This window comes from Corvus moneduloides, chromosome 5 (assembly GCF_009650955.1).
Source record: "Corvus moneduloides isolate bCorMon1 chromosome 5, bCorMon1.pri, whole genome shotgun sequence".
In the NCBI taxonomy this organism is placed as follows: Eukaryota; Metazoa; Chordata; class Aves; order Passeriformes; family Corvidae; genus Corvus; species Corvus moneduloides.
The window spans coordinates 62,280,368-62,305,179 of NC_045480.1; the positions used below are offsets into that span (position 1 = coordinate 62,280,368).

The 24,812-nt window shown below is 37.4% G+C and overlaps 1 protein-coding gene across 9 annotated transcripts in view; it reads left to right on the top strand.

Annotated features, from left to right (window-relative positions):
• The window catches only part of INPP4B (inositol polyphosphate-4-phosphatase type II B), a 312,437-nt gene extending 288,679 nt beyond the window's left edge, over positions 1-23,758 (top strand). For 6 of the 9 annotated variants that reach the window (XM_032108397.1, XM_032108401.1, XM_032108400.1 and 3 more), the window contains one exon: positions 17,037-17,211. In XM_032108397.1, the coding sequence (XP_031964288.1) occupies positions 17,037-17,211 (175 nt within the window). Of the gene's footprint in view, positions 1-17,036; positions 18,410-18,444 lie in introns of those variants that run through there. The other 3 variants (XM_032108395.1, XM_032108396.1, XM_032108398.1) reach the window with 3 other exon arrangements.
• Positions 23,759-24,812: the final 1,054 nt, after the last annotated feature.

Consider the following 24,812-nt stretch of genomic DNA (forward strand, 5'->3'; position numbering starts at 1 on the left):
AAGGAAGTTAATGCAAAGGAAATGTTGGAGTCCTCCCAAAATGCACAGCCAACTCCATGGTTGACTCCTATTGCTAGAACAGTTAAAGTAGTTTCTGCAGCCCTGGGACTTAGTGGTGCTGCAGTCATACCGTGGTTCTAAACATACCCCTAATGCCAAAATCACTGGGCACTGCTTTGGCTGTGCATCTTCAGTGCTGCTCCTGTGCCCTGCTCTGGCCTTACTTCCCTGGCAGCTTGTCTTCTCTCCCCAGCCTGGATGTTGCCACGTGTGTATTGTCTTCCAGCAGTGGGAAAAGCACCTGGCTTTTCTCCTCTCTTGGAGATGCTCCTAATGCCCCAGGAAGGTGCCAGAGCAAGTTTCTACCTCTGCAGAGTCTTGTGATTCCAGGCAAGGCTTTGCCAAGTTTTAACATCCCTTAGACCAGGAGGTCAGACGGTGAGAAGGGAATCACTGTTCCCTCTCTCTTCTGTCATGGGATGAAATACTTTGGTATATGACCCAGCCTCCTAGTTAGGTTACCTGTTAGTGAGGCAGAAGATGCCTCCACGTGTGGTGCTCAGGAACTTCACTTATCCTTGTATGAAACTATTGTGTAGTACATTTATAAGAAATCTTTCTTTTCTACCCCTCTCATTCATCATACAGGTTTCCTGACATATCATCAGCTTTAATTTAATGCTACAGCCTCCCCCTTGACTGCAGATTTCCTTTCACTCGAGAGGACATTGTAATGTTTGAGGCTTCTTATCCCTCATTTCAATGTAGCTGAACTCAGTCCCTGTGCTCAGAGGGAATGCACAGATTCCTGTTCCTTCCCCTCACACCAAGAACTAACATGTACCCTTTGCTTCTAGAGAAAGGCTAAAAAGGCATCAGCTGATTATTATCAACAGTATATCAGTGAGATACACCTGGTTTAAAAAAAAAAAAAAATTATTTACTCCTCAGCCCCACCCCAGTCAGCATTATCAGATTTGAGGAACTTGTTTAGATTACTAAAGCGTTGGAAAGACTAAGGTGTAATCTCATCACACAGTTGTGTATTTTATAAGACCCTGTTGTAGGATCATCTGGTTAATAGCTTGTATCTTGGGTGAACTGACAAGTCTGATGAAAATATGTAATTCCTGTCAAAATAATGTTGGGTTTTATATTCATTTTGCAAAAATCATTCCTCAATGCTCCAAAGCTGGTGATTTTTTTATGTAAATCCCTTTATAACTCATTCAAAACTGTTGACAGCAGGGCATCTACAGAATACAAAGTAATCAGCACAGAAAGGTTTGCAACTTCCAGCAAACTGCCTTGTGGTGGTGTGATAAGCAGAAGATGGAAGGGTCTACAACAGCTTGTTGTGCAATGTTTTTCATATGTTTTTGGTTTTGTTTGTTTTGGGTTTTAGCTCAGATAGTTTAACCAAGACTGGCATGGTCTCTGTTCTAAGTTTATTTCAGCTAAATGGCTGTTATATTGAAAGCCTTAGAAAAGCAAATAAAAATGGCTAAATTGGCCCTGTGGCAGAGGCATTATTGGCTGGTTTTGAAGTGATCAAAGTAGCATCAGGCAGAGGCAAGCAGCTACAACAATATCTCATTCTCAAAGGTCCATGAAATGATTCTGAAAATCCACAAGAGTCTGCTTTGATAATATTGGTTATAACTGGTTAGAATATTTATTCCATTTGCAATTTTTAATGTCAAATGTTCTTGACTTAAAAAGCTTATAATTCACAAGCAAAGGGTGAGAGAAAGAAATGCAGTTGTATCTCTTTCAATTCTTAAGTGGGAGAAAGCTTAATATAGAGGTGCCAAGTTCCTTATGACATCACAGTCCTTCCTTTGTTGGAAATTAAATTAGAATCTACTTTTTCTTTACAAGAGCTTCTTCTCATAGGCTGTTTTGCTTTAAATAAGAGTCCTGTTGCTGTACTTGACTGTGCAATAGCAAAGCTTGTAAATAATGTTCATTACCTTACTGATATTCACTATTCTGCACATTACTAATTCTCTTTTCACATTCCCTTTTGCTGCTTGGGTTCATGCTGACATAGCAAATGCAGCAATGCTGGCTGCACAGTTCAAGGCTCTCTGTCTTCTGGACACTGCTGAACTGGTGTGTAAGCTCCTGAGTGTTGATGGATAGTCCTCCCTCAACATCATCCTGAATAAAGTCCTCTCTTACTTTCCTGCTGCGTGGTCGCCTCGGGGAGAAGGTTGCTCCCTATGTCACCTTTCTCTGTAAAAATTTGCTGCCACAGTAGTATTATCTGCAAATTTGTAGACAATCATGTTAAACTTAGTTTGACATTTCTGTTACTCAGATGCAGATCATTTGCCATGTGAAGATGCGTCTTGAATTTATTTTTAAAGTGAGCTAGCACATATCAGACCACTATGATGTTGCTTATTTTCTCTCTTTTGCAGTGGAAGTAGCCTGAGACATACTGCCAGGTAGAGGGGTTTTGCTTTTGCTTCTGTAGGATTGTTTTTCCCCTGTTAAGTTGCCTTGTTGCATTCTGTAAATACTGTTGTGCTCTTGTAGCAACTTACATCCTTCTGCTCTTTCTCAGAGAGAAAAGTACATTCTTTCATAGAATCACGGAATGGCTTGAGGTGGAAAGGACCTTAACGATCACCTTGTTCCAACCCCCTGCCATAGGCAGGGACATCTTCCACTAGAGCAGGTTGTTCCAAGTCCCATCCAACCTGGTGTTGAACACTCCCAGGGATGGGGCATCCACAATTCCATGAAGCCCTTAGTGTGAATATAGCCTTATGCTTCATGCTGTCTTTGCTCTACAGAAGTATTAGAATACTCTTTTGTGACTGTGCTTATTGTCTGTCTGAATGTAATTTGCATAATTTCAATCTAGTAGATCAAAAGTCAATAAAATATTTTTCTGGCTAAAGGGGATTGAAATCATCTTTTGGTGATGCTTGATAAGACAACCTTGCATACATCAAAGCTTTGTCTCCCTAGGATGTTGGTCGGTGTGAGAGTGCACATAACATGCACACACACACAAAATTATATGCAAATATAGGAATGTAGGAATTGGTACATTTTTGTTTGTCACATTGCTGATTAATTATGTGACTTAATGAAGTGAATTATTTAAAATAGCTTACAAACTTTGCAAATATTTTTCCAAGACAGGAAACTGGTTTTAGAGTACTTTCTGTATCACTGTGGTTTCTGCTTTGTTTTGCATTCTTTGATTGGCAATTAAAAGATTTAATTAAAAGTTGAAACACTTGAGACTTTCATGTCCTGTGTTGCCCTGTAGGTTTATTATCTTCATGTGTTGATCCTTGTTTGTAGATGAAGATTTTGGTGGGATAGAAGCTCTAGGAAAATGTGGTCATTTCATATAATGTGATCAAGCTCTTGTTCTTGGTTTTCAGGGAAACTTGAGTGCAGTAACATTTTTCAAATCAGACACATTTTCTCATTTTCACACCAAGGGTATTCACTGGCAAGAGGGTGCTGAGCACCGTAGTCTAGAAAAGTATTTGTAGGCTTAGTTGACTTTTTAAAAATCATTTTGTGACAGATGTATCTCAAATTTTATGTTTTCTATCCCAAAGGCAATCATTCTTCCTGCTGTCACAAAGAATCTTCTTTCATGCAGCACAATAGGGATAACAAAACTCATTTCAGTCTCAATTTAATTCCAATGTAGAAAACCTGCAATGAGGCGGTAATGAACTCACAGCACAGTATACCTCCTGCATGCTTATCTGGATGCTTGGACACAGGACAGATATTTTCCAGACGTGGTTCTATTCTGAGAGTGTTTCTCTCTTGAGCAGATTGAACCCTGAAATATTGTGCTTTGCTTGTTGTTACAGTTAATACAGTAACACCATTTGGAGTTCAGCTCTTAGGTTTGAATTAGACCTACATAAATACATACCCAAAAGATGAAAAGATGATCATCATGATTATCAGGATGAGATAATTCTAGCAAATAATATTTTGGTAAGATAAAGAGACTGATCCTCTGAAACAGAGAAAGATCAGACCAAAAAGCAAAACTCGAACATGTTTCATAATCCCAGCTGTGCAGTCCAGTAAGTACTGTGCTGATAACAGCCACCATCTCCCTGAAGTGCTTTGAATTTGGACATTTATGTCTTTTCCAAAATACTGGCTTGTGCCCCATACACTTATTACACTCATGGACAAACAACCTTTACCTGAAATAAAACTGGAATACCTCTAGCAACGTTAGAAGAATGACACCAGCAAACACTGACTAGAAATTTGCTGTCAGAGGTCTCTGGTGAGTCCTGTCCCATGCCCTGCTCCAAGCAGCTGCACCAGCTCTATCCCAAGTAGGGAAAGGAATGCAGATTTTTATGATGCTATGGTCAGTCCTTTCTGGCTGGTCTGCTCTCCACTAACAGTCCACGCCAATAGTTAAATTAAAAAGCACCTTCTCCCCATGCATTCGGCTTTTCAGGCACAGATGAGGTATCAATTCTCCCCAAATATGGCTTTCTGTAGTGAGGACTTCACTGATCTTTCTGCTAATGTGTAACCAGATGGAATTATGAGTCCACACTGGGCTAGCAAAAGTCTGAAGACCTTTTTTCAGACAGGACCAACACCTGGTATTACTGTGGGCTGCTTTATGCAAATACTACAGCTTCATTATTGTTGCACTACAAAATGCATTAGGCATCCAATTTCCTTTGTAAATGAAGCAATGTAATACTTCAATAGCTACTTTTGAAGCTCTCTGCAACTTAAACCACAGATGTTAAATCTATTGGAATTAAATGAACCCCCTCTGAATTGTAATCCTTGAATAGACTAGGGTTGGGTTTTTTTTAATTATAAGGTTTATTAAATGAAATACATATTACAATGGAGAGGAAAAAGTCAAATGATCTTATATGGCAAAAGTAAAAACTTGAAGCTCACTATCCATACTCCATTAGGTATGGAATACCGAAAGAGAAACAAAGACATTTAATCTTGTTGCAAAGCTTAATGTTCTGTACCACATCGTAATGTAGCCCAAACCAGACAACTTTACAAGCTTGCTTGTAAATCTCTTGGTTTTTTCTTCTATTCACATTATAGAGAAAAATCAAGACCGTCCTTCAGAAATACTCTGTCATCAAGTGCGCTTAAAAAGTTTATGTTGTTACTCATTGTTTGACTACGTTTATGGTGCTGGAGAGAAAATCTGAGGCTTGTGAGGTTCATTTTTTTAGGTGATGCAGTGGCAATACAAGTATGGGCTGGAGATCATTAAGCTCTGTGAAGATGGGGGAAAAAAAACATTGGGCAATTGCCACTGGAGAAGTTATTTCCAAAGACCATTGAATTCAGTGCAACACTTAAAATCAAGCTGTTTCTATCATAAAACTTTAGATATCTATTGTATGAATGCCTAGTTAAGGACTCAAGTTCCCAGTACTCTCCTGGAGGGGATGGTTAGTTGCCTGATTTAGGGGCCCTGAATCTTCCTGAGGCTGTTCTGTAGATGTAGGGGAAGCCTAGGCTGTTAAATTTGGCACCCAAAGACTTGCCACCCATGGTTAGGGAATGTTGCCTTTTAAAGGAGTTGGATCAGATCTTGGAAGTGTATTCTGTAGTTATCATGGTAAGCAGTTGAAGGTGAAATAAAGGTAGGAGGGCAAAACTTAGCATGATGAAAATTTTGCTGGCATCATCACCTGCTGTGCTTTTAGACGTACAGTGGTCACTAGACACTAATTTATTCACTATCATGAGGTCAAGGAAGCCAGAAGGTATTAAAAAGAAGAAATGTGTAAGAAGCTAAAAGTGCACTGTTAAGTTGCTGTTTAAACTTCAGCTGCTACAATATATTGGCTGTCTCCTTTGCTTTTTTGCTCAATTCATATGATAAAATAACTATTGCATGCTTTGAAATAAGGGTAAAAGTCCACTTTGGGTACTTTCCTTGTTTACATAGAGAACAGTAGCCATTAAGCAATGTAGTTATAATGCCCTTATCCTAATTATCTATTTTCACAGAAAAACTTTACTGGGTAACTCTTCTGGGCAAAGTTATTTTAGCTTACATAATTTTGGCAACACTATGAATTCTGCGAATATTTAGCCATTTTGAGTAGATAGATGTGTAGAAGTTTTTTTCTTCAAAACTTTTTCAGTATTTCAGAAATGCTGCTGTAATTTTTCTACCATTGTGATTTGATGTGTTTATTTTTGAGAAAGAACTTATAATCAGTGTTGCTTAGTGAAAATATGCACCTAATCATTTGAATGGGAGGGAGAGGAAGCTTTCTAAATAAAGTATGTCCTCTTTATGGAAGCAAGTGTTCAGTAGATAACTCTTTCCTTGCCCTCAGATTGTCTGTTACTTCTTCAGTTGTTAGATTATTCTGTACTCAAGAGACCATTATTGGTCAAATGTAAACCCATTATTTTTCCACTGCAATTTCCATTATCTGTGAGCAATTCCATCTTAGGGTGGATTATAATATTTTACATTTACTACAGCGTGCTGCATGTGTTTCATTACTGTGTACCATACCTGGGAAAATGTCATTTTTTATTTCAAGCACCAAAATACTCTGTCTGCATTGACGAGCATTCTTGTCTGACAAGTGCAGCTGCTGGCCTGCGCTCACATGCCTTTAGCTTTGTTTGAATCTCATATCTGCCATCATTAACAATTCATGCAAGGAGCAAAACCAAAGGAAAGTAGTTCAGGGAATTCAGAGCGCTTGCTTTAATCAACTCTTACATTGTAAGAGAGTAGGAAGGATATTATGAACCACGTGGTACATAAACAGTGCACAAGCCAACCCTGTCCCCTGTGTACATTAATGAGATAACAAGAGATGCCTGTAGCTCAGCAGAGATAACTTTTTAAAATTGCTTTTGCTGTTTAATTGCAGCTTTTGTGTTTTATAGATTTTATTTAAGCTGTCAGTAGCAATGCATTAATAGCATATTTAACACACTCAGAATTGAAAAAGAGACAAACAGAATCCTTTCCATGTGTATACTAGGCTCTGATAAGATGATGTGAACTGATGATAAGTTTTTAATAAAGGTTAATTGAGAGTAAAGCAATAAGAATAGTTGAGATCTTTTAAAAAAAAGATAAATTGTTTAGTTACCAGAAGCCTGTAAGTGCTGTCCAACAGCTACAGAAGCTCAGGATTAACTAAAAAACAGGGACAGCATCAGCCTACTCAGACTTTTTTGGACAGTGTCTGCACTTTTTAATAGTCCACTGGCCGTGAGCAAGTGCTAGAGAGGACTGTGAGTGCTGACACCTCTCACCCACCTCGAAAGGCAGTATCATTCCCAGTGAGGTTAATGTGGAATGGGTTACAAGATAATTGAAGGGGATTAGCATTTATTAGAAATTTAAAAGGAAGCAGAATTCCTTAAGGCCTGACATTATGGGCATTTGGAGAGGATGAAATGTTTCTCATTAACAACCTATGTGCTTTTTGGCTGCACTGTAGGTTTTTCTGTATGAACACCTGGCCTCTGGCTCATATTTATTCAAACACTTGAAGCATGTGATTAAGTGTTACTGGTTTTCCTAGTGGTTAAAGAAAACATGGCCAGAAACATGAGCAATACCAGGATATAATGTGTCTCAGACCTGTGTTGAGAACTGTATTCTTACAAAGACAGGGTAAAATTTGAGGCGCTGGCATTGCCACCAGCACAACCTCAGTCAGTGTTGTGTAATATTTTGAAATTATTTCAAAATACAGGGCTTTTCTGGAAAATTGGAGCAGTGTTTATCTAAAGTGGGAGCACCACAAGATGATGAAGCACGGAAATGTTTCTTAAACTGTTTTCCTTCCAGTGTGCAAAATAAGCAGTGCACATAATAGAGTAAAAAAATTCTCTGTAGACAGATATAGCTCTCCACCATCCCAGTGAGAGATTTATACCCTCTTGCTACCTTCTGTGTCCCGTCCTGGGGAAGGAAGGAAATAGTCCAGCATTGCTAGTGGCTTGCTGCTTCTTCAGAAGAAAATAAGAATGGATGAATGTTTCCCATAACATCTTGGATGTTTCCAATTTTTTTATATGTTTTGGATTTTTCCTAATCAAACACCCTCTTTTCCTAATTATAAGCATTTAAAAATAGCATCCATTCCACTTACTTGTGACTGCAATTACCACCAAAAGTGGAAAACCCCATTGCTGTTCTGCTTGGCACTTGCATATGTGGCTTGCTGAACATATGCTTGGGAACATTCATACTTAAAATATCTCTACCCCAGAGATTCCAATTCAGGAATTGGCAGACTTGTGTAGAAGGTCCCAAGGCATTGTAGTGAAAACTCTGGTGAGAATGTTTCCTCACTACTGATTGTGTGTTTGAGAAGACAGTCTGCAACACAGGAAACACTGACTTTTTAAAAATTTAGTATGTATCTGATAGTTCAGTCCAGGTCAGGAAGTAAATTACCATTTTTTTTTTCATCTGTCAGTGACTTAGCTCATGGTTAAGTGATGCTGACAGCATAGTGAACTCCTCTTCTGCTCAGGGAGTCCTGAGCGTAGTTCACAGAGCTTATCCTGAGAGCTGCATCTTTCATCTTCGGCAAACTGAGAATTACTGCGAGTGCACCGAGCAAAACCACATCCTTCAGCTCTTTGTAACAGTAAGAAAAAAAAAATTGTAGCGTAATTACAGAGAGGAAGATATTTGCACCTGTGTTATAAATTATTTACTCCTTGCTGCCAGCAAAGATTTAGGGATGCGGAAGGTAAATACATGGCTTATTGAATTTTTAGTCCTTAGTGATCTCAAATCTTCCAAAAGTCTTTTTTTTCTTGATACGAGGGGCAAAACAGTATGGGTTTTCATCTCTTAATTCTCCCCATCAGTGCAGTGCTATTTTTGCTTTAAAAGTGAGTCTGTGCTAATATTGTCTTTGTGAGATACAATGAACTTCTTAACAAATCTGCAGTAGCATTCAAATAAAAATGCAAGTTAACAACCAAAGAAAAAAGCTTGTATTCAATATATTGTTTAAAATATTCAGTTTCAGTTCTGCTCCTTGGTACTTGGGAAAGAAAATTGCTTCCTTCTGAAGAACAGGCTCCAAAAACTTTAGCCATCTTCTAAAAAGATACTAAAACAAAACAAGTAAGATGAAAGAATTATATTCACTCTTAATTTCTCATAGAAAAGGTTTATTCCTCTGAGTCTCCACATTGTATCTATTAACAGAAAAGGCAACAAATGCGTTCAAAGAATTTAAATGAGAATTTTATCCAGCTTTGTCATTTGCCCTGAAGGAAGTAGATGGAAGTAGTGTGTTTGGGATTCAAATAGAATTTTCCTTGCATTTTATGAAGTTCTCTTAAAATCTACCTACTAAAGAGAAGAGAAGGTGGTTTATTGGTAGAACTGTTGGGATACAATCTCCAGGTTGCTACAGTCGGCATCCCAGCCTATGAATTTTTGGATAGGTTGCTTTGAGTAGCTCCCTACCTAACCAAAGCAAGGCTACATTTTTTGTTCTTGATAGCAGCTAAAATCAGATTTAGGTACATTTATTTTTGTGATTGGGGAATCTAAATGTGCACAAATTCCCCTTGTATAAATATACCCACATACTGTGTGTGCTGCTCAAAGAACAGCTGGGGTCAGAACAGATCAGATCTCAAACTGTTAATGTGTTTTTTAAAAAATACATCAGTGAGTTAGGTGAAAGTTTTAATGAACTGGCATTATTTAGCTGGAACAGAATAGCAGTTTTCAGATCTTGCCTGTGGTTTATGACTCACACTTTGGTTAATCCCATGAAGAGACTATGCGGGTTGGTGTCATTAATCAGAAGCTGTCACATTCCTCCTTTTGTATATCTCAAACTGAAGTTGCAGGGAAAAAAACCCAGCAAGTCACAACATTCAGATTTAGAATTCCTGCTGTTCAGCACCCTCCTCCCTTAAAATACCCAAATTACAGATGCAACATAGATTAAATGATCTTCTGTGTACACCAACAGTTCTCTGACCTTAATTGTCATCCTACCCATAGATTTGAACACCTAGAAATGAATGACAGATTTTAAGCATCATCCTTCATGCATGTCTGTTAACTAGTATAGGAAGCCCTTTCTGCCTCTTAAATCAGCTTTGCTACTTGTCCTCATCATGGAGAAAAAGACTAAAAAAATCTCTGCCAAAAGAAAAGGGATGATTCACTAAGATTTATTTTCATGGTCAACAGAAGGTATTTAAACCTGATTAGACATATGAAAGAATTTATCATGGATTTATGTTTCACTGTGCTATGTGACCTAAATATATAAACACATCTTCAGTAAAACGTTCTTACTGTGACAGAAACAGTCTGGAAATCACTGTGACTCACTAACCAATTATGCCAGTGCCATAACCTCATGGAAGGGAAATGTTGTAGGTTTTCAGAACTTACCTGAAGGTAAAACCTGTGAGGTTTTGTTTGGTTATTTTCCTGCACAAAGATATAGACCACATTTGCTTTAGTTTTGGGTGTACATTGGACTGAATTTCAAACTGAAATTCAAGCGGAATTGCAAGAGAAGTTTGTCAGGAAAGGTATTGTAATTTTGTCCTGAGAAATTCCCATATCTATGTAATTCTAATACTTTATAGAAGAGCGTCTAGGAAGATTATTAGAACCATACTTTCTGATAGAAAGAGAAACCTTTGTAGAATTGATGCGTAATACTGCAGAGCAGTATTGGTAAACAGCAGAATGAAACAGCAAATCCTTTCCTTGGAGTATAATAGAGGTGAAAATCATGTTTCCAAAACTGCTCAGCTGTCTTGACAGGTAAAGAAGAATCTCTTGTGGAAACCCATCACTTTTCAGTTCTGAAGCTAATCCCTCACACAGTCACCACAATGACTTTGCAGGACTTGAAGCCTCTGCCCACACTTGTAAATTAAAAACCCCTGGGGATAGAGTCTAGAACATCATCTCAGTCATTTTATACAGTGAAATTATGAAATGTTTCCTGACCAGTTTGGGCAGATTTAGTGCACTCTCAAGTGATTCCAGGGCAGTTTGCGAGTTGGCGTGACCAAGTACTGTTCCTGTGTGGCAGTATCTGGTTGTCCATTTTGGCAGATTAAGAGACACAGGCATAGAAAGTCAACTTGGTTTTGCTGTTCAGCTGCTGAGGGTGGATTTAACCTGCTAATGTAGGTGTCTCAAATGCACCAGTGACATAAAACATATTCTACTGTGACAAAAATTGTGATTCTAACTGGAATTTTTTCTTTATGTTTCTTATATTTTCACAATAATAATTATGTCAATGTTAATTTTTACCATATAGATATTCTTAATGTTGAGGGAAAAACATTCTTGCAGGCATTCTTTATTAGTCACAAAGTATAATATTAATTCTTCTGCCATCAGCAAAGCTTTCTGAAGTGCTAGGATTAACACTGGTAGAGACGTATATTATCCAGTAGCATATAGCATATGTTTTATGCATGTTAGATATAAAGCTTGAAACTGCCCTTTTTTCACCTATTCTTCTGAGTTAATGGTATGTTAAAAATAAACATAGACACATAGTAGGGGTGTTGTTCTGTGGTGAACCAGCATTTTGGGAGATGTTTCTATAGCCCAAAGCTGGAGTGAATTGTGCTGTTTTGTTGGCTGCAGTGCAGGGTGTGTTCCTCTTTCACTTGCCCTGGGAAATCCAAACACAGCTAAGCTGATAAAATAGGTCAGAAATTTGCACATTTATAATTATTTTGACTTCAAGGAGAACACATACACAGCGGAGAAAAAGAGGAACTGTGTAAATTGAATTTTGACTTCAGCATTCCTTCCAAAGGATCCCTGTCTGTCAATGTGATCACATAAGACAACAGGGTTCTCCTGGATATGGTTTGTGGCTGTAAGACCAAGTGTCTTCTTGCTTGTTATTAAATTCTGCTGCAAGAGGGTTTCTTTTTTAATCTGTTGCTCTGTGCTGAACTGTTATGGCCTGTTCATAATAGTGCTTAAAATCTGTACCCTGTCCACAGCTGAGCCTCCAGTAGCTTGCTGTTTCTGACCACTTCCTCAAAATTGAATTTTTAGCTCTGGACAGAATGAAACCTCATAGTAGTTTTGAGCTCAAAACCTGCAGTTATTTCATAATAGCTGTTTTTCAAGATCTAGGTGTCTTATCATCATGACTACACCATGAATCTGCTGCTCAGTCCAACTCAGTGGTCAAGCCTCATGTTATATGATATGCTTTCCTTTTTATTTCCTAAATAATGCATTAGAAAAGTTACGTGTTGTAACACATGAGAAAAGAAAGGAGTAGGGAAATAGAGGATGCCAGCACAAGCACAAAGAGTGGGGAAAAACTTGCAGCACAGAAGGTAAAACAGGAGGAGGGGGTTTAGTGTGACAATTTGATAAACAGTCTGGGTTTTTTGTGTATGTTGAAGTAGCAGCTGTCTCTAAATCACTGACTGAATTCCTCAGGATTCTTAGATCTACGACTACTCATCATTTTCAATAATGTTGGTTGTTTTGAACTAAGATTATAGGATGACGTAAGCAGAAAAAAGTGATTTCTAGCATCTTCTACTTTATTTAGTGCCATGTAGATTTGAGGGGAAAAAATGTAAGTTACTGACAACAATGTGCATCAGAAAAAGAATAATTGTAAAGATCATTGATACAGAAAATGTCTCTGATGGTTCCCTTCCTGTATCTTCCATTTTGAAACAATGCAGAACCATTTTTTGTTTTTAAAAATTGTCGGAGGTTTATTATATCAACTTTATCTTTCAACATAAAATTTTATTGCCCAATATTCCTTTATATGTTTTATCTTAGTTCTGCTCTGATACAGAAATCCTTCAGGACTAGACTGAGACCTGTTTATTTCCTTCTGAATCATGTTTTATTCTTCTAGACGTTATAATGCAGCAGCTCTGTAATGGCTAGGAGATGTTCACAAGGATCCCACCTTTTCTCTTTGAAAAAGTTAAGGCTGCCTTCTTGAAGTGTTTCAGTCAATCCCAGTAACATGTTTAGTGTAGAAATTAAGGTGCTTTCATTCCAAAAACTTCTTTAGAGAAGCTGCTTCTTGAAAGTTCTGCATTTGACTGTCTTAAAATATAAACAACAGATAAGTTATAACAATTGTGTAAGACTGAGAACTGTTAGCAACCCTTTCTATTTGAAGAAATGTCTCTGCTATTGTCAGATGGGATTCTAGAGAAGCATCTCACTTTTGCTATTTTTCTGTGTCAGCACTGGAGCTTGACAAGAAAAACACAGCAGGACCAGAAACTGCTTGCTTGAGTCTGTCTGCAAAAAAAGGAAAATTCCCATAAAATACAAGTGCAGTAGGACATGAATTCAAACTGTAGTCACCACTAGCACATGGGACCCATGTTGATAGAAAGCTGCCTATTTATTCTACCTTAAGAACTGCTGTAGGACAGTTCAGCATTTCCAGTGTCACTAATAACTGGAGCTGGAAAAGTTCTAAAAAGAGAAGCATACATCCCAAAGTGTGAAAATCATCTCCTCCAAAAACCTTGCACAGGAGTGTCAGTGTGACTGATAATCAAAAGCCAGAATGTGTCCTCATGTGCGCGCTTGACTCTATAAGGACTTGTGAGGCTTTTTCCTCACACCATTTTCATCATCTCTGCTTCACTGCTTTGAGGTTCAAACAATTTATCATCTGAATTTCAAAACAACAGAAAATACCTGCTGTTTTGCCTTTGTCTCATTTGATAAGCATGCAGCATTATCCCAATAGGAGTTTAAGATGATAAAACATCAAATGAGATAGAAGGCAGGCTGAAATGGTTATATTGTCATTAACTTACAGCACCCTTGGCTGTTACAATGTATTTGTGTTGTGCTGTAAGTCTCAAATGAACAATTTGAGAGTAAATGAATAAAAATTGTATGATAGGTTAGTGGGGTGTTCATGACTCCAGATGTTACAGCCTTGGAAGCTTTCACTACTCCTCTTAAAATTACGTATATGTTTGTGAAATACAAGCTTGCTGGTTATTTTGGGAGTCTTCTTCCTTCCCTTTGGTGTTAAAGTACAGTTTGTAATTGAGATAACATCTGAAACTGAATCTTCACACCTTAACATGTAGCACTCTGTTCTGGATTGTGCTGTCAGTCAGAAGCCAAATAAATCCAGCTGACAGGGCGGAAGTGGGATTCCTGCTGTCTGCAGTAAAACTTCTCTAGGGCTGGATGAGCCAGGGAAATAAGTGTTATGATGCTGACAGCTGAGTGTAGGGCCTTGCTTTGTTTAATAGTCACTGCAGAGGACACTTTAAGGTGTGTTGGAAGGCACTGTCACTGCACTGCATTGAAAAAAACTGGCAGAGCCTAGCAAGACATCTGACCCTGATCAAATATTCCTCTTAAATTAAAAGCATATTTAGCTATTCTGCTCAGCCTGTTCTTAGGTAGCTAATAATGCAGCTGGATCCTCTTGCTCTATTTTGAGGATGTCTTATTGAATCATGCATAGAATTATGTGACTAATTTGTGGAACAAAAGTCCCTGTGCATCAGCTGGTCACAGTCACTTTCCTGGGGGGAAGATAGAACTTTTTATGTTAAAAGACACTGATCATTCTTTTCAGCATATCAAAGAAAAAATGTACTGTAGGCTTTTCTATTGAAAAAAATAATAGAACAAATGGCTTTTATCTGTATTTCCATCATGACACCTGCATAAATCTCACTGATGCTAATGGGACTTGTAGCAATGTAGATAAAAGATAGTCACACTGTTGAGATGTGGAGTCCAGCATCACAGAAGTAGGAGGGTTCATCCCTGTAGGCACAACCTGCAAGTGTGTGACTCAGCCTGCTTGGAATAAACCATTGGCATGCAAAGCCAAGGCTCTCCAGATTGATGTACTCAATCAATCTGGTTAATGCAGTGGCTGTGCAAACTTACTGAATGCTCAACTTTATTGCTGCTCAGGTGGATTTCTCCAGAGAAAAGAAGTTTGGTCTCTGCCACAGGATCACTCACGTATGATATCTGTGATGGAAGAGACACAGGGCAAACAAAAATCACCTGAACTCTGTGACTGTGAAGGAAGAGATGAGACTATGAGGGCTGAGCTAGAGCTCTGAACTGTGGGCATAAGGGGAGTAAGCTGAAACCAGCAGGCTCACCTTGAAGAGTAGGAAGGGAGTGAGGGGACAGTGCAAGAGGATCTAAGGGGCAGACCTGTGGGATGCTATGGAGATTTAAAAAAAAAAAAGGAAAACCAGCAAGCAGCAGGTTCTTAAAACTGTATAGAAATACATGGTGAAGGAAAACATTAACAGAGCAACACAGTTAATCCTCACAGCTGATCACAAATGGTAATGTCACTGTGAGCAGAAGAGGAAGAAAGTTCTGGGATGGACCCTAGGACAGAGACATTAACTGGGGTGGTCTGATAGAGAAACACAGAATTACTTATTTCAGTGTTGACAAAGCCAGTAGTAAATCATGCATTCCTTTACAGTTTCTGAGAGAACATCTACAGTACAGTTTGAGTTCTGCCCAAGTTCTATCCATGGACACTTGAAATCTGTAAACCAAAAGCAGTAGACATGCTGCCACCAGTGATTGCTTTGACCTAGGTGAAAATAGTAGGGATTTTATTTTTTTCTCTTTTATTTTGCTATTTGAAATAGCATGTGTTGTCCTCTTTATTAGTGTGACATACAGATTGAATGTTCAAAGCAAAGAATAAAATTAAGAATTTATTATGGAAGGCTTGTTCAAAAGCGAAATTGTGCAAGGAATGGTTTTGATCAACCCGTTGCCTAGGATTCCACCTGTAAATGCAGTTCTTGCACTTCTCTTGGTATCCAAGCTTAAGAAATGCAACATTGCCCTTTAATACACAAGTCAGAAAGGCAGGCTTTCTGTAAGGTGATGTGACTGCTGCTGTCTTCAGAGTACCCTTTGCATCTTACCTGGGGCTGTGTGAGATTACCTTTTACTGTCCCACAGCCTCTTTATGTCTGCCAACATTTTCTTTCTTGAAAAAAAGAGCATACTTGGGACATGTGCTTCTGAAAAGGCACTATGTTGTCATCTGATATATTTGGATATTCTCAAGTCCACAGAAAAAAATGGGGAGTTATTTTTTCATCACAGGATATTCATAGTAAATAGAAAAATAAAAATCTTACCAGTCCTTACTGCCCAAAGGAAGTCTATAAGCAGATCTCCTGAGTGTATGTAAGTAATCTTCAGAGGGATTGAGGAAGTGTGGTTGAAGTGTAAGTAATTCTACTTGTAGAGAAGCTGCCAAGACTACAACAGGAAAGCCTGGCAGTGAAAGTATCCCTGTTGCTCTGGTAGGAGAGTGACAACACAATTTAGAGTGATTCAGTAGAACTTCCTTGTAAGCAGATTAGTTCCTCCCTGAGTTGACTGAAGAAGATACAAGGTGATTTACTTACAGGAATGTAAGTGCAAACCTTTAAATAAAAAGAACTGCTACTGACTTTGAAACTGAGTCACCAGCATTTTTGAATTTTTGAAGTCAATTTGCCATCATTTAATACTATTTTAGAATAGCTGTTAGTGTGTTAGCCCTTTTTACTTCTGCCAATGAACTTCCTAATAGATACTGAAGCAGGCCTGAAAAACCTGTGAACACCATGGAGACACTATTTTTTCAGTGTTGCACTGTGACATACTCATGATCTTTTTTTCTTTGCTTCCTTAACTTTTTTTTAAACTTCCATATTTCATTTCTGTTCAGTGTGTGTGTTCATTTTAGTGATAGTACAGTCCATTGTGGAAGTTATTTAATGTTCACTTGTGAATACTACTCCAAGGCACCTAGCAGGATTAATATCATAGTAGCCACCCAGTCCTCGTGCTTCCCATGTCAGCTGTAGAACACAAGAGTTATACTGGAAGTACTTAGATAAATCTATTTCATCAAAATGGCTATGTACTTTCACTTTGTCAAAATACCTGTGTGTTGGCTTTCTTTGCTGCTTAAATGCTGTTCCATCTGTTCCTAACTTCCCCTGTTTAACAGCAGACAAACCCAGGGAGCACTGAATGAATCGGATGATCCTGAAACAGGCTGTCTAACTGATAACAAGCCAACTTCTCGACACTTCTATCCTGTCGCCTTGCTGCTTGTCAGCTCACACTTGCTGGTTGTGTGGCTTATTTTAAGTCTTGCTTTGCTATTAGCCAAATATCAATAAACTTCACTTGTGTTCTTTTCTTTTCTACAAACAGCAACAAACTAACTCTAGAAAAAAGGAATTATGATGTAATATTTCTACAGTCTCAGACCCCAAGGATTCATCTTTAAGATACCAATGTCTGAAATGTACTGTGTTTTCATTCTTTTTTTCTGAACTCCGAGAAGTATACTATGCATTGAGTGAACTGATTCGCCTTTCTGTTCATAGTAAAGCTTTCCCACTGTAATTAGCGCAAAGAAAGCCCACTTACAATGCTGTCACTGTATAGAAGTTGTGGAATCCTGAATGCTTGAACCCCTCGTTCCAGAGTAATTAGTCTGACAAAAAAAAATTTTAAATGAATTTGCACAACACAATCTAACCCCTGGACAAATCTGGCAGGGCGATGGCTTGTGAGACTTATCCTTCATTGTGTTTTTTTCATTGTTACTAGCTGATGGGATTGTTTTCATTTAATAAATGACTATTACTTTGCTACAACTAACCCTTTTCTGTAGAGTAACTAAATGGAATAGAGTAAGTTCTGGTTTGTAATGAAATTAACCTGTTTGTAATTGTTGCTTTAGTTGCTTTTGCTTTCAAGACACTTTTGTATTCTTTTTAACAAAGTCCTGTTTATGTCTTGATGCACCACTTTGGCACTCGTGACTTTTGTACTGTATGTGAATGAACATCCTTCCTTTATAAAGCAGAGAGGTGGATTGGGCTGTTTGAAAAGCCATTCTCTCTTTTTTTTCATTGCAAAGCTGAACATACAGGAAATGAAGCAGAGATGAAACTTTCCTTCACAAATGTCTAGGGCCAGACTTAATAAAATGCCTTATTCCTAGAATGCGCATTTTAGGGCAACGTATACTCGCACATATATAGCAAACAAATTGAAAAAAAAAAAAAGGTGTGAAAAGGTTTAAAAGGCAAATATATTTCTGGAATAGAACAAAATGTATCCTTAAAGTATTTAATTTTTTTTTACTGAACTTTAAACCTCAAGGGCAGATATATTAGGGGGGATGGAAAATCTTATCACCTATTTCTGAGGGCAATAACTGTACTGGGCCTGGCCTTGGATTTAATTTTGTAAGATGTATCATCACTCGTGGAAAACAAAAATGTAGAGTTGAATCTTTGTTATTTTTACTTCAACTGTTGCTGAAACTCTGCAATGAACAAATAAAGCATATTTATTTATTCTGTGTTTCATGAAGTTGTACTTTTTCCCCCTTTCACTAGAGAAGGATGCCGCATAGAGAATGTTCTGAAGAATGTCAAATGCAGAAAGTATGCATTCAACATGATACAGCTGATGGCTTTCCCAAAGTACTACAGACCTCCAGAAGGGACATATGGAAAAGCTGACACCTAAGTTTAACAAAAGTGTAATCAGGAGCATACATCATGCTAATTAGTGAATATAACAACTGCTGTTTATGACGTGTGAATTGGGAATGTATAACCAGTGGAGGTGCTATTTTTATCAGGTTTTATCATTTTACAGTAAAATAAATCTGGTTAGTCATTATGAAATAAATACCATGAAAAAGCAATGGACTGGATATTCTGAAAATCAAATATATTCAACTTACCTTTGTGAAATTGAAGCTTACTATGAGTCATAAGCCAGCTGGAATTAGTTTTTGGGGTCATTTGATTAAAGATTAAAAAGGGAAATGGCATTTGCTGTAGGAACAGAGTTTAGCAATCTGGAAGGTGGCATTCAGACTCCAAACCAAACCCTGAGACTTGATTTAAGAGGTCTCTTACTACTGGAAAAGGTGTTTTCTGGAACCAGCAGAGCACTGAGGTCTTGATCACTAATGATTAAATCCTTCACAGAAGTATTTATGAAAGATGCTAATGTTAATACCTGGGTTAAATATAATTTTGGTAATTACATTTAGCTTCTTTATGTAAGCATAGTAACTTCATAATATGTTTTTAATAATGTCAGTAATTCCATTCTGATTCCCTGCAGTTCATTTGGATGTATCACTCTTGGTTTTCTGTACCCCAGCCAAATACCACTTATTTCACTTTCACATAAATCACACTGAAATCAGGGAGATTAATTCCACAAGTGAGGTGACCTGAATTTGAGCTCCTATTTAGTGAAAACCCTTAAAAGTAAATTTTCTTTAGTGGTAAGGAAAATAAATTGTATACACAGGAGTTAATGTATTTTTAGGCTATGAAAACATGTATGTTATTACAGAGCCTAAAATGAATGTTATGAGTAAACTGCTGTATTAGGACTAGTTAGCCACTGCAGCTGATTTGTATCAAATTTGTAATGCTGCAGGTAGACACTCTAGGATGAAGAACTATCAGCTTTAAAAATGAATGCTAATGCTCTGCCAGCTTGTGTTAGCCCTGAAATTTGTCTTGCAAAGAACGTTTGTGTTTTCTAATTGTGTCTATTTATTACCTTCTTCTGCCTCCCAGAGAGAAATACAAACTAAAACTCCCAAGTATTCTCTGGTTACTGACCTTTATGTAATGCATTTATTTTCATATCTAGAGCAGAAGTATGAGAAATTAATCCTAATGAAAATATCCTGGGAATTTGAGCATCTGTAGGAAATTGTAATTGCCATGGATAAAGAAGGTAATGTTTGCTCACTCCTGTGGAAGTCAAAGAAATCTCTATGCACCATGAGTTATAATTTGTTCTTTTTAATCCATTAATACCCATTACTGGGTATAAATCTGTAACTATAACAGTAAGAATTTAAGAGCCTGATTCTGGAAATTCTTTTTGGGTGATCCCATGGAACTGATCTATCATTTGGCTAAAATGAAATCCATCGTGTATATTTGCAAGATCAGGCTTTGGAGCTTGTAGGAAAACAAGCCTTTTCCTTGTTCTAATATTCATTGACTTCAGTGGAGCCAGAAATTCACCTATACAATATATTAACTAATTGGAACTTTTTTTCCAAAGAAAAGTAGGTAACGTAAGTAGTGTTTTGGTGCATTAGTTTTTTATTTCTATTATATAATGTGCATTATTATTAATATAATCATTAATTACTTCCTTGTTCTTGGAATGCATTGCTTCAGTAGATGTCTGAAGACTTGGCATTGCATCACAGATAAGCTCAGATGAGAACATAATGCCTTGATTTCTTCTTGTCATGTACCAGTAGAAATGGGCAATACTCATTGAGTGGCTGGATAGGTGCACAAATTAGTGTTTGGGTCTATGAATATAACGTAGCTGATCTGTATGAAACTTTTTTGTGGATTTATGGAACGTAAACCTTCCTAGAAAAATAGTGTTTTCTTCTGTCAGACTGCTGCACTAGCCCTCACTACATACATGTTTATTATTAGCTCCAAAAGCCCTGCATGTGCAGTTTAGAGATAGTGATAAATTCCTCATGGACCTCTGAAATAACCCCCAAGTATACAGTAGAGAATGCCAACTGTTGTACAGTAATCCTGAAACTATCTGTAAAAATCTCAGTGGGGATGGTGTTCCCTGCTGGGCGCTGTAGGTACCTACAGTTCTTTATCTGAGTCCCATGGGCATTCTGTCAAGTTCAAAATATGAAATTATCTACATTTTCTTGTCAGGAAAATGGTCTTTCAAGATTTTGCCTCAGCATTTTAATCCTACCTGGGTTCTGAATTGCCATCGTCACTACCATGTTATTTTCGTGTTGAAGTTGTTTTTCACGTCGAAGCCATGGATTTGGTGAGGAAAAAGAAAAACTAGCACTGGATTACTGTCCTTTTTGTTTTAACAGCCATTCACAGTATGTTCTTGTGAAATTAAATAATCTTATATTTGCTAAACATAATTAAGACAAAACCCCAAACGCCACATCAATGGGCTGCAGTAAAACTTCATTGTGCTTGGGCCATTACAAAAGAGTTGGCTGGGTTTTGTGCTAAATAATACTGAAATTTTTCTCACTAATTTTTGGATTGGAACATCTTTTTGTAGGTCAGGAGAGCTTTGTAAAACCTGATTAAGTGTTCCAAGTCTCCTGGAAAAGCCCCATTGCTTCAGTACCGAAACAGGCCTAAATGTTTTGCTATTTGGTCACTGCCTGCTGGGAGCTACTGTGGTCCCTGTGAGCAAAGGCTGTGCCATCAGCTGAGTTTTCAGGTGACCATGGATTCAAAATCTGAGGGTTTTCTGGTTCGCCTTTCGTGAAGAAACGAAGAAGGGTTTCCTGCAGGTTGATAGTTGCATTACTTGGAGTACATTTACTCTTTGTAGCAGCTTCCAGCCCTGTGCATTGTTTGAATGCCTAACAGAGGAGTTAAATCATCCCTGGGGTCTTGTACATTATCTTGCAGCTCACTGTGGATATCAGAGGAGTAAAACTAAACAAATTAATTTTTATAAGCAAACTACATTGTTTGCTTATATATCCTATTGTTTTGCAAAGAGATAAGGTAAGCATAGTGATTTTGGTGGTGGCTTCGCAGAAACTGTTCCATACCTGCTCTCTTAAAACTTTGGTAAGGTATCAAGTAATCTGCTTTTAGGGGAGGGCAGTTCTCAAGGGCTAAAAGGTGAAAATTCAAAAATACATCTGGCATCTAAAGCCAAATCTTGTCTTACAGAAGATATTATTTGTAGAAATCAAATCAGGATCTGTCTTTAGGAATCCTGAAATAAGGGCTTCTAGCTTTCAATATTTGTACAATGCATCACACACTTACATGGGGGTTTTGCACCACAGAGTAGTGTCTAAATAGAGAGCTAGTCTAAAATGCCTAAAAAAATAAGGAAAGGAATGTTAGTTATTTTTTCCCAGAAATGATTGTAATACTGTTATATTACATACCTACCTGTTTAATGTCAGTCATAGGTATGTTCTTTTTTTCTGAAGTCTTTTAAGGAATTTAAAATACATCCTTGTTAATATTTATACTTTGGCTTTTATGGAGCAATTAGGAAACAAAAATTTTAAATTATGTTATATGATTTTTCCTACGTGAAGCTGTGTGTTTTGATGAAATACTAGCAATGTCTGTGTTATAAAAAAACCAAATAATTTAGGAGGACAACTGAAACAAAATATTAACTGAGAAATAGCCTTAATGAAGTCCTTTGCAATGTTAATTTTTGTACTGTCTGAATTTTGCCATTACATAAGTGAAACAAGGAAATTAACAAACACTTTTTGTGTCTAAATCAATCTCTCCTGATGAAAATTCACTTAGTTGCAGTGGAACTCATTGTAATGGTATTCTAAATTTTCCCTAGTAATTTAGGTATAAAGAAGTGCAACACTTCATTTTGAAGCCTACTCTATAATATGCCTATTAAAAGTTTCAGGAAAATCTTATTTTTATCTCTAGATTAAACTCAAGTTCCAAGAAATCCTATGGTCCATTTAAAAAAACCAGAAAATGCACTGAACATCAACCAGTGTAATAGAGAAAGCAATTGCATTAAAAACTATGCAGCAAAATTACTTGTGTGAATGAATGTATGTAATCAGTTAACAGTCTCAAAAGTATATTGTGTTGCTTATGTTATAAACTTGAAACCATTGGTATCTGTATTTATGCTCTCTATTGTAAAGAAGTATACTGTATAGGCAATGCCATGAGACATGAATTTGCATCTTGCTTTTCACTTCCTTGCAGCCTAAAAGCAGATGTTTACAATGAAAATGCTTTAAAGAAATTTGCTGCTCTTCAAAACACAAACTTACCTTGTATAATGCATGTTTACAAAAGAAAAAATCAGACAAATGCTTTTTTAGAGAGAAAAATCTTCCTAGACTTCAGTCCTTAAAACATTGGTTTTTTCCCTTAGTCATGCAACAGCTTGCCTGTTGTTTTGCCAGAGCATTCAGCTTGCACTCTGCAACACTCAGACATTTATTTCCTCTTTCTTTCATAGCATCTGCTGAATAAGTAATATAACAACCATGAATCAGCATGATACTCATGATCCAAGGTTGAAAACTTGCATTGCTCAGATATGAGCAAATACTTTAGGATAAATAAACTAGAAGACATTTGTGAACGAGTGTCTTCCTACTCCAAAGAGCTGAAACATAAGGCTTGGGATTTGTGTGCTGACTGAGAGAAAGAGTTACAGTAGGAGTCTGACTATGATGAAAGAGTGCCCTGGACATGCAGGGTTCAGAGTGGTGAGATTTGAGCCATGCTGCTCTTACTTAGATCTCTAACTGTTGGCAGTGGTGTTTGGTTACTCTTTCCATGTGTGCAAAATGCTTAAAAAGTTTTCAGCACTTCTGTTTATGAATGGTCTGACTTTAAAACTTCTAAAATCCCAAACTACTTTGGTACTTGTTTTCCTTTTGTGCAGCTGTCCCTTGTGATGTTCCTGTCTTACATTCTGGAGCACACAGGGCTGTGTATAAGTAACGTTAACAGGACTTCAGTCCACAGCATGTGTTTTTCCAGAGAAATGAAGCACAGCTATAGCAATCCAATGCTTTTTATATTTCAGGACTTATCATTTTTGTTTCATTTGCTGTCTGTAAGCCATGTCCATTGTACACTGTGTGTATATTTTTATTTAAATAAATGTAATGTTTATTTTTTATGTTTCTGACTTTTTTGTTTTTTATTCATTTTTCATGGTCATTGCGGTTGCCCAGAAGGAGGACTGTCCATGCTGACGAGAGTGTGTTCCCTCCTAAAGGAGTTGGTGGAAGCCCACTCATAGGTCTCATCACTGCTAGGAGCAAGGATTTAAGAAAAGTTTGATACAACAGTTAAAAGCCTGAAATGGGCAAAAATTAATAGTTCCTATTCTTCTTAGTCTTACCACAACTTTAATCTCAGAATCAAGTGGGTCATGCATTTTCTAGTTCAAAGCAATCAAAACATTCACATGCCCGTAAGGAAATCCCTTTTACATAACTGTTGATCTGTAATACAGGTGGGATCAACACCTTTCATAATGAAGACTTTTAAAAAGGTGATGTGCCATGCTTTGTCTGGTATTACATCTTCACCATCTCAGTGATGGACCTTGGGAAATAAGTATGAGTTACTTCTGTGCTGTTTTTTTGAGCTGCTGTTGTCTAGATTTATTATACTGTCTCTCACCACAATGAAAGGTAAGTTCCCCATCGTTGGCTGAAATATAGCAAGCAGATCGTCTTTTTGGGTATATGATAAAATGTGGCTTGTCTGTATTATCAGTACTATGAGTAGAAGGTTGTTGCATAATTTTTTATCTCTGTTTATACGTTAGCATTTTTAGTTTAACTGAGATATATTCAGTGAGATTTTCATTATTTGCAAGGTTCTTGATAACCTTTAGTAAACACTGGAAATTAATGGTTCTTATGGAAATAAGTTAAAAAGCTGTTAGTATTCAACTAACAGGTGCCTAGGGTTTTTGTCTCTTACTAATAAAGTCTTTTAAAATTACTTTGTGTCACTTTGCATGCTTATGGATTTTATTGTCTGTCAGCTGGGAGCCACTTTCTTCTCATGACAATGGAAGAGAGAAAAAGAGAAAGAACCTACAGCTGTAGTGAGATGATAGAGTAATATGATAGTAAAAATATATTTTCACCAATTCCCTTTACAATGTTACTTCATGGCGTGCTTGTGTGTATGACCTGATGTTCCTGAACCACAGTCTGCAGTGT